General features: G+C 40.7%; 2 protein-coding genes across 4 annotated transcripts; one reads left to right on the top strand and one right to left on the bottom strand.

Moving 5' to 3' along the window:
• The first annotated feature begins 349 nt into the window (after positions 1–349).
• LOC147610869 (calreticulin-like) lies at positions 350–5,720 on the top strand. Its single transcript, XM_086785506.1, has 14 exons — positions 350–628; positions 830–937; positions 1,581–1,773; positions 1,890–2,148; positions 2,293–2,352; positions 2,889–2,936; positions 3,015–3,101; positions 3,211–3,268; positions 4,031–4,098; positions 4,204–4,299; positions 4,411–4,467; positions 4,707–4,814; positions 4,903–4,923; positions 5,426–5,720. Exons 1-14 carry the CDS (start codon positions 529–531, stop codon positions 5,435–5,437), a joined length of 1,275 nt encoding a protein of 424 aa, XP_086641632.1. The 5' UTR covers positions 350–528; the 3' UTR covers positions 5,438–5,720.
• A 319-nt stretch (positions 5,721–6,039) lies between these two features.
• On the bottom strand, positions 6,040–9,202 carry LOC147610868 (uncharacterized). Of its 3 annotated transcripts, XR_015263919.1 has the most exons (7): positions 9,076–9,202; positions 8,791–8,939; positions 7,599–7,650; positions 7,389–7,451; positions 7,040–7,071; positions 6,688–6,886; positions 6,040–6,593 (listed from the first exon to the last, which is right to left on the bottom strand). XR_015263919.1 is itself a non-coding variant. In XM_086785507.1 (6 exons), the coding sequence occupies exons 1-6, from the start codon at positions 9,158–9,160 to the stop codon at positions 6,761–6,763; spliced, it is 507 nt and encodes a 168-aa protein (XP_086641633.1). In that variant the 5' UTR covers positions 9,161–9,202; the 3' UTR covers positions 6,040–6,760. The 3 variants fall into 3 exon arrangements, 2 of the variants coding, with proteins under 2 accessions (XP_086641633.1, XP_086641634.1); XM_086785507.1 differs by having other exon boundaries at positions 6,040–6,886; XM_086785508.1 differs by lacking the exon at positions 7,389–7,451 and having other exon boundaries at positions 6,040–6,886.
• Between the last annotated feature and the right edge of the window lie 481 nt (positions 9,203–9,683).

Raw genomic sequence — 9,683 nt, 5'->3', positions numbered from 1 at the left:
ATCATACAACAATGCCCCTCTTTGTTGTGCTTCTTGGCCCACAACAACCTCTTGATAGAACCTCGAGTTCTGTCTGTGTGTGTGTGTGTGTGAGTGAGAGAGAGAGAGAGAGAGAGAGAGAGAGAGAGAGAGTTGAAAGACCTGAATTGAGTGGATTTTGTACTAAAAGAGAGAAACTTTGATTAAAATTGATATTTCCTAAGGTATGCTATATACCCATCAGCATGCTTGAATGAGATGATATATCATATGATATAACATGACTTTAAAGTTTAGGCCACAAGACCTAACATGACTTTAAAGTTCAGGCCACAAGACCTAGGCCTACATAGTATAAACTCGAGAATTTCAATGGGATATGGTCTATGACTTTAATGGAACGAACAAGTGCTTTCGTGACTTGACTCAGAAACCTCCAGAAGCCTTGCCGTTTGACTTTGAAACTTAAAAGGAGTCCACCATCTCCAGTCATTTAACAGGAAGGGGAGAGAGGGGTGAAGCAGTGTGCGAAAGAAAGTTTCTTCCCAAATGGTAACAAGCCTTCATCTCCGTCTCATCTGTTTCCTGCTAGTGTTCCTCTCATGGCAAGCTTTGGCGGAAATCTTTTTCGAGGAACGATTTGATGATGGTACGCCTGTTCCTTCCTTTTTTTAAAAATGAATCATGTGGATCTTCTCTTGCTTTGTGTGTGTGTGTGTGAGAGAGAGAGAGAGAGAGAGAGAGAGAGAGAGAGAGAGACAGAACCCCATGTTTTCAATCATTCAAAACTTGCCAGTCCCCTTTGCAAATGCGAATACAAGTGCAAATTGAAACTCAAATGCAAATGCAGATGACTGGGAGAGCCGGTGGGTGAAATCTGACTGGAAGGTGAGCGAGGGTCTGGCTGGAAGCTGGAGGCACACCCCCGGAACATGGTTCGGTGACCCAGATGACAAAGGTAGAAAACAAAACCCTTTGTAAGTCCATACATATTTTCTTTGCAGCCCATTTTGGAATCATAATTGTGCACAGATCTTAAGCTTGCAGCTGCATTGAGTGTGTTTACCTCTGGGTCTTGTGCTTGCCTGTGAATTCCCGTATTGGAATGCAGATCCATGTGAGATCACAGTAAAGAGATCTGGGTTCTCAAAAAAGAAGGTGATCAAGGGTTTCTGATGCAAGGGAGATTAGGGGATTTAATGATGGTATCGCTTGCAAGGGTATTTAATAAATGGTTGCATTGCAAGGAGAGTAAGGGCCATCATGAGGGTTTCATTTGCAAGGAGATCAAGGGCTATAGTGAGGATTTTCTTTGTAAGAGAAATAAGGGTGATAGCGATAATGAGGGTCTCATTTGTGAGAGAAATAAGGGCTTTAATGAGTGTTTCATATGGAAGGGGATTTATTGGAGTGTTTCATATTGTAGGGGATTTAAGGGCTTTAATGGTGGTTTCATATGGAAGGGGATTTAAGGGCTGAAATAAGGGTTTTGTATGCAAGGGCTTTAATAATGGGGTTCATTTGCAAGGGGATTGAAGGGTTTTGATGTTGTGTATAGCAAGCGGTTTTAGAATTTCATAGGTTTTGTGGTTACTTTGCAGGTATTCAAACCTACCCGGATGCTCGTTTCTTTGCAATCTCTGCCAAATTTCCTCAGTTCAACAACAAGAACAGAACTCTAGTCCTTCAGTACTCTGTGAAAAATGAACAGAAGATAGAATGTGGAGGTGCTTATGTGAAACTCATGAGTGGTTACGTGAATCAGAAGAGATTCAGCGGTGATACACCCTACAGGTAAACAAGCACAACCGAGAATGATTTTTAGCTTCATATGCACTCTTAGCAACTTGGACTTCCCATATGAATTCAAATATGGTATTGATTGGGCGGCCATTATTGTGGTTATGCAGTATCATGTTTGGACCCGATCTATGTGGCACAGATACGAAGAAGTTGCATGCCATCCTTGCTTACAATGGCCAGACTTACCCCATCAAGAAAGACGTGAAATGTGAGTCAGACCAGCTCACCCATGTGTACACGTTGATCATTAGACCTGATGCCTCTTACAGTATCTTAGTTGATAACAAAGAACGTGAGGCCGGAAGTTTGTATACGGATTGGGATATGCTACCACCCCGCAAGATCAAGGACGTTCATGCAAAGAAGGTAACATGTTATAGTATAAAGGCCTTTAGGTTACTGCATTTTATGTTTCCATGGATCACTGCGCATGTCTCATGGCTAGATGGATCATCGTGCATACTAACGGTGCCATACTTCTCTAAAATGGTTGGTTGCTTGGGCTTGCAGCCTGCTGATTGGGATGATGAAAAGGAGTACATTTTTGATCCTAATGCTGGGAAACCAGAGGTATTATCATTGTATTTTCACATTTTTCCCTTAAAAAAAAAGGGAGTAAAGACAGAAATATATAAGAGAAAACAGATAACAGCCATCTAAGAAAAAAAGGGGGAGGGCCCGTTCATGAGTCGATGCTTTTGGAAGGATGGTATGCGGGCGAGGGGATGAGCCACACTAGGGCCTTTAATGATCCCATCCTCGCTGCCAGTCAACGGGGCTCCAGATGTGTAGAAAAGCTGTCTGGTCTGGGTCCTGTATGGAGGTGCTCCCATTGGCTGTGCAGGGTGTGGATGAGGTCTGTCCAAATGGAACTGCTGGGGGAGGATTCGCCACCCAGTCTATTCAATGCTGCCATACGATGGATTATCTTTTAGTGGGAGTCCCAGAAGAGATGTGGACATGGCCCATTGTGTCACTGGTGCCTGACTGGCCATGTATTTTTCACAGTTTTTTATAGGCCAAATCTGGAGCGGGTATCTTTTTACGGGACAATGAACAAAGAATTTCCATGGTTGATTCTTTTTAGTTATGTTATTTGGCTACAGGGTTACGATTCAATCCCACGAGAGATACCGGATCCGAAAGCCAAGAAGGTATGCTTCTTTTGTGAAGTGATCGGTGTCAGCGACCAACAATAAGAATATCTGATATTGTGAGCCTTTTTGCTGCAGCCTGCTGATTGGGATGATGAGATTGATGGAGAGTGGAGAGCTCCCAAGATCAGAAACCCACAATACAAGGGTCCATGGAAGGGCAAAGTATTTTTAAACTCTATTTATTCATTTATTTTGGGTTGTTTGGATTTAATGTTTTTTAAGTGATGCTTGTAAGAAAAAAAAAAAGGAATATGGTGGTAATTGTGTGCAGAGAGTGAAAAATCCAAATTACAAGGGGAAGTGGAGAATTCCATGGATCGATAATCCAGGTAGCTTAAGCCATCAAATTGGCGAGAGTTAAATGATAAACAATTAGATGCATCAGTAGTATTGAACAGAAGGGTGGATCATGAGACTGCTTACACATCTACACTCACCTGTCATCCACGGGCAATTTCAGTGGTGGATGTTATTTGGACAAGGCTTTCTTGCCCATCCCCTACCATCATCTGCCAGCAATTCCAGCTATGGATGTGGATAAGGCTCTCTCTCCCGTCCATCCAACAGATGCCCTCCCACTTAACATGGGTAGATGCATAAATACCCTGTTGGAGGCGGCTATGTCAACCGAGCAGCATCTTTGCCAACACATCTTGGATGGCCAGCCATGGAGAGCACTCATCTGCGTATGTGGGAGGCTGGTGTTGCTGATGGGGTCCCCAAGCCCGTCAATCAGTGCTCCCCTATGCCAAAGCCATGGGCCCAGGGAGGTAAGAGAGGCCCACTGCCCCTTTGGCCCTTATAAACCCCATCCACGGAGCTCCCCCTACCATGTGGGATGAATCCAGGCAAGCCAATCCCACCCCCTTAAGCAGTGTGAGAAATGATCTCGTCCAACATCTGCCAAGCATCAATGTGGCAGTTGGAGGTTGAGCAGCAGAAATACAAGCAAAATATGCATAACAAACTTGCATAGAATTACTTTCCAAGATTTATTTATTTATTTATTTGGGTTTACAAAAGGTTTTAATCATATTTTGGTAAGCCTTCACAGTTGGTTGTGTCATGACTATTGCCTTGGATGTGAACAGAGTTTGTAGATGATCCAGATCTCTATGTGTTTCAGCCCTTGAAATACTTTGGAATTGAACTCTGGCAGGTTTTTCTCTTCTTTTGAGCACACGTTTTGATTATTATGGATGATCAAGTTTGGTTTATCATCCTTAATCATTTCCCTAATCCCCTTTGTCGATTGATTAATCAGGTGAAATCAGGGTCACTGTTTGATAACATATTGGTTTGCGATGACCCTGAATATGCCAAGCGGGTCGCAGAAGAGACTTGGGGTCAGAATAGAGAGGTAGAAGAAGGGGAGGGGGGGGGGGGGGGGGGGGGTCCTAAATTTCAAGCCTTTAAGCCCATTCAAGGATAAAATGCACTTCATTTTCATTTGGATCTTATTTCTGGACAGGCGGAAAAGGAGTCGTTCGCAGAAGAACAAAAAATTATACAAGCTAGAGAAGAGGAGGCATGCTCTGAACTAATACACTTCAAGCCTTTGCTATGTATATATGAACAAGCATTTGCTGAACATGCATTGTTGTTTTCTTGAAGTGTCTTAGTGTCTTTTAGCAGGAGAAGAATTTCATCAGCCCCTTTTTTTTGGGGGGGGGAGAGAGAGAGAGAGAGAGAGAGAGAGAGAGAGAGAGAGAGAGAGAACTCGCACACAACTCTTTAAAAAAACGTAGAGTGATGGGTTTTCTGCAGGAAAAAAGGACAGAAGATTCACAACCAAAATACAAAAAACATTATGATCGTGCAAGGCGAGATTACGATAGGGATCACTGGCGGAAGGATCACAGACACAGACCTCGGGTATGATTATTTACATTCCCATGAGCTACAAAGTATGGTTGATTATGAAACAAGGCTCTAACTAATACTATGCGTTTAAACTTTGCAGATTGATGATTACAATTATCATGTAAGTCAAAGCAACTTAACAGCTGCGGCTGCTTTTTATTGGGTGGTTTTGTATGTTTATCTCCTTTTTTCTTTGAGTTGCACATACACATACACATACACACTTTTTTTTTTTTTGGTGAAACCACTGCTTCAGTAAGGATTGTATGGTACATTCATAGCTGTCCCAAGGTGGGACAGCTACTATTCAGATATCAGAAACAGTGGAAAAACACTCTCCACACACACACACACACACACACGAGAGAGAGAGAGAGAGAGAGAGAGAGAGAGAGAGAGAGACACACACACACACACACACGAGAGAGAGAGATAGAGAGAGAGACACACACACATACAGAGTGTGGATATGTATACATATATAGCTAGGTGGTGGGGTTTTAACTTATGACCCCGTCTGAGGGTGCTGCAGTAACTCTAGGGCGATGGACTGCCGACCGTAAGTGCGCATTTCTAATGACATTGCTTAGATTCCTCATAATGACTGTGTCATGGGCTTGCAGGATGAATTTTAGCATGGTTCGGCAAGGTTTAATCTTGAATAGATCACAAGATCACACTCAAGATCAGGTACCGCGAGCAAAACTTAGAAAAAAATTATAATAATCATGTCAAGGGTTCATTTGGTGAAAGATGTCTGTTCTCATTCAAAACAACTTTCCCTACTGCAAAAAGGTTTGGAGTTGTTGAAAACATTGACAATATTCTGCGAGTATATGCGAATACATTATTTTGGATCAACCCAAGTTTATTTTGAGGGTAAAGTGGAAATGACAATTTTAAGCTTTTTCACTATTATGTAGATGTGCTTGCCCTTGTGCTGGCATGAGTCTGTTTCTCTCTTCTTGAGAAGCTTTGTTTGTTGATTCTTGTGTGATGATGAGTTTGCCAAGCTTGTTTATTGTTAAACATTTTGGATATACACTTGGTATTGATTGCATATAATGTGGTCTCTGTATCACGCAGCATAGAAGCTAGTTGAAGCCAAGGTTAGACTTAACGTATGAAGGGTCTTTACATGTCTGGTTGCCACTAAATCATGTGTAGGCATCAGAGTTGCTTGCTTCTTCTCTGTCGAGGCTAGAGGAAGTGTTAGATTCAATTGAATCTTAGGGGACCCTTACCAATGTCTTAGGGGAGTTCCTCCCTTCTACTTGGCTATGTATCCCAAATGGCTTCCCACAACAAGGAGCCTTTTGATTTAGAAATAATTATAGAGAAAAACCAATGCCCTGCAAGTATTCTAATTAAGGAGGAGTATATGGGGAAAAACTCAAGGAATTACAAAATCTTATTCAAGTATATTCACAAAGAAATACCCCTTTTGTAATCATATTTTGTATATAAATAAGAACGACAGACACCTTGAAATTTACTTTGTAAGAAATCAAATTTAAAAATTTGGTTCAAAATTAGGAGGTAAAGGTTTTTAACTTGCTTGATTGTGAGGCGAGTAATTGTAGCTAATATCTTAAATAACCAAGCATGGAAGCCATCTTTATAGATTTGTAGACGATGCAGTTTTCATAGATAATTGTGAATAATTTCTCCAGCAACGGCTATGGCACTGCCTGTAATGGCACTGTGAAGTGTATGCTCAAGGCATGGTTTCTCTTCAGCAGCAAGATTAAATGATGCTCCTGTTAAGGCTCCTGCAAGGGCTGTATGGCACTGCAATATTGAAGAACAATAATGTTGATTAATGCTATTAAATCAAAGATTACCGGTTTCACAGCTTCAAGTAACAGTTGTACTTAAAGTGTACCATAGTATGCTTTCCTTGTGCTTCTTGGAGGCCAAAGGTCACCCCTGTAAAGATCCCTGCAGCTAATCCTGCATCACCCACCACATGGAAAATCATGAGATTTCCTCCTCTCCTTGCTATAAGACTTACAAATCCTCATTTTATGAAGTTTATTCCCCATGTTACCCCATTGCAACGACTCCTTTGTTGTACGCTCCATCTATAGTGAAAAAAAAGCACAAAAATTAAAGAAACAAAAATAAAAAAATCACAATCATGTTAAAAACTTAAGCAATTTGGCTCCTATTATTTGAGAATTAAATGCTCAATTTAAGCATTAACACCCTCCTCAGTCACATGACTCAAGCCTCACCAATTTCTCCAAGGATTGTTTGCTTGTCTCCCCTGCAAGTTTAAGCAATTGAAGAAGTTTTAGACTTTACTGTTATATGAACTTGAAATATATTGTATTGTTTTTTAATAGAAGAAGCTTTAGACTGTTATATGAACTTGATATAATGAATTCTTTTTTAATATAAAATTCTAATAAAAAAAGTATATATTGTATTGTTTTTTAATAGAAGAAAAAGCCTTAGGATATATTGCATTGTTTTTTAATAGAAGAAGCTTTAGACTTCATTGTTATATAAACATGATATAATGAAATCTTTTTTAATATTAAAGCTAAAGAAAAGCAAGAGTATAGCATTTGATGTTTATACCATGCAATCTTGCTAAATTTAGCTTGGGTTGAGAAGAAAAAGAATCAACATTTGAATCATGACCTACATATTTCGAAATAGATATTTTGATGAGAAGCCAAACTCCAAACTAGCTTTAATATATATATATATATATATATATATATATATATAGATAGAGAGAGAGAGAGAGAGAGAGAGAGAGAGAGAGAGAGAGAGAATCATACAAACCTCGAAGAGAGAAATGGATGGCTTGTTTTGACATTGCTTGTAATGCTCCAACCTAGCAAATGGAAAAGAAAATGTCCATTGAGATCCTTATTGGGCATTACTATCCAATGCTAGTTAACTGGTTAATATCTCTTTGTTTTCTTGTTTTTTTATTTGTTTTTTTGTTTTTGCCAAATTGCTCTATAGGTAATCAAGATAGTTTTTTTAATAAAGTCGTATACGAGAGAGAGAGAGAGAGAGAGAGAGAGAGAGAGAGAAAGAGAGAGAGATTTTTAGGGTGCCTATAGGATATAATGTAAATAGGAGATAAAGTTTATTGATTTTCACCTTGGAAAAATTGATATCTTTATTGTTAAAGGTGCAGGCCTTATAACACATATCAGAGAGTTTTTAGTTGAGTTCTTTGAATGGAGGTTGGAAAGAACTGCTCAATAGAAAGGCCAGCCAATATGCATTTGAACTTCCCAAAGAAATATTTCAAAGTCACTTTAACCCATCATCCAAACCCACTGGCTTCACACGTGGCACATCCCTCCACCCTCACGTGGTGACATTTTGGAGGAACTCTCTCTCTCTCTCTCTCACACACTCACACACACTCTCTCTCTCACTCACTCAAAAAAAAAAAAGAAGAAGGTAAAAAGCTATGTTCTATTGCTTCACTATACAAAGAAAGAAGCCCTCAAGAGTGAGGCAAACTTCTTGAAGAAGACACACACAAGTTAAAGATAGTGAAAAAACAAAGGCAACTGGCCATTATCGATCTAATACAGAAGAATGCTGTCAAACAAAGACACAGATGAATGCTATCAAACAAAGACTGATGCAAGGATTGACGAAAGTAATGATAGCGCGTGCAATCCTTACGGAATGAAAAACCAACAGATTTCTTGCATGCCATATTGTCCACAAAGCCCAACATCTACACACACACTCTCTCTCTCTCTCTCACACAACATATGCCCAACATCTACACACACACTCTCTCTCTCTCTCTCTCTCTCTCTCTCTCTCTCGCTCACACACACACACACACACACACACACACAAGCTTTATACAGAAAAGAAAGCAGATGCCCAACATCTACACACACACACTCTCTCTCTCTCTCACTCTCTCTCTCTCTCTCTCTCTCACACACACACACACAAAAGCTTTATACAGAAAAGAAAGCATATGAGGGGGACGCACCCCTGCCACTCGAAGGAAGCTGTCCACAACTCTATTGAGCCCGGGGTACCCAAGGTCCACCAAGAATCCCTTGCAGGCCTGCGCATGATCACCGTCATCATGCTTGCATTTCTTTATAAGGAAACTTTTAGCACCGATGGTGCTGGCCCCTGCACTCCATGCGATCACCCCATACGAATAAGAAGAATTATTCCAGTGCTAAAAGTGCGAACTTGTGTCAACGTGTGCAACGGTCTCTGGTGATTATTTTATTTTTTTTAATTATTTTATTTTTGGGCCCCTCACCTACGCTCTCCTCTGTGGGCTTGAGACTCGCAGGAACGCTTGCTTTCTCGAATGAGTGCGTGCTCTTGCTCCAGCCTGCAGCCATTTCTCTTCAAACCTCCAAGAAAGCCCCCCCAAACAATGAAAAATAAAATCACAAGGCTCCTCCCTAGAAGGTTGCAACGGTTGCTCCCCTCTACAAAATACCATAAGAACCCACCCTTAGGTCCTTTTACTTACAAATCTCCACGCACCTGCTTAATGACTTCTCTATCTTCTTATAATTTGAAGGGCACACAATGGCTTGCTCCATCTATTTCCTATGTTTGACGATGTTATTTCCTATGTTTGACGATGTTTCCACTCTCCCATGGGGCTCATAAGCTCTTTTCCTACTGCTCACCCATGCATGCCCGAGCCCTATCCTTTCATTTGCCTGTCTAAAGTGCATGATGTCGATGGGTCGTGCCTCTGGATACTTTGCTTTAGCCCTTTTCATAGCATCCACTGCCATGGGGCTATGTCTGTTCCAGAGTGATAACATGCACTCATAAATGTGTAAACACCCTTATAAGCATAGATGAAGCTATCTCCATGATCCCATAGTAATGAAAACCTTCAACATTCAA

This window comes from Cibotium barometz, chromosome 48 (assembly GCF_041138505.1).
Source record: "Cibotium barometz isolate CiBa-2024 chromosome 48, ASM4113850v1, whole genome shotgun sequence".
Classification (NCBI taxonomy): domain Eukaryota; kingdom Viridiplantae; phylum Streptophyta; class Polypodiopsida; order Cyatheales; family Cibotiaceae; genus Cibotium; species Cibotium barometz.
The sequence above is the reverse complement of the archived record's forward strand: the minus strand, read 5'-3'. Positions and strand labels throughout refer to the sequence as shown.

What these genes read in the sequence shown, in the direction of transcription:
- LOC147610869 (XM_086785506.1), top strand. Translation starts at nt 529, where the DNA reads ATGGTAACAAGCCTTCATCTCCGTCTCATCTGTTTCCTGCTAGTGTTC. An exon ending in AGCGGTGATACACCCTACAG is followed by an intron (nt 1,774 to 1,889) that starts GTAAACAAGCAC and finishes GTGGTTATGCAG; the next exon opens with TATCATGTTTGGACCCGATC. An exon ending in CTAATGCTGGGAAACCAGAG is followed by an intron (nt 2,353 to 2,888) that starts GTATTATCATTG and finishes ATTTGGCTACAG; the next exon opens with GGTTACGATTCAATCCCACG.
- LOC147610868 (XM_086785507.1), bottom strand. Translation starts at nt 9,160, where the DNA reads ATGGCTGCAGGCTGGAGCAAGAGCACGCACTCATTCGAGAAAGCAAGC. An exon ending in GCCCACAGAGGAGAGCGTAG is followed by an intron (nt 8,940 to 9,075) that starts GTGAGGGGCCCA and finishes CATGGAGTGCAG; the next exon opens with GGGCCAGCACCATCGGTGCT. An exon ending in AACAATCCTTGGAGAAATTG is followed by an intron (nt 6,887 to 7,039) that starts GTGAGGCTTGAG and finishes TTTTCACTATAG; the next exon opens with ATGGAGCGTACAACAAAGGA.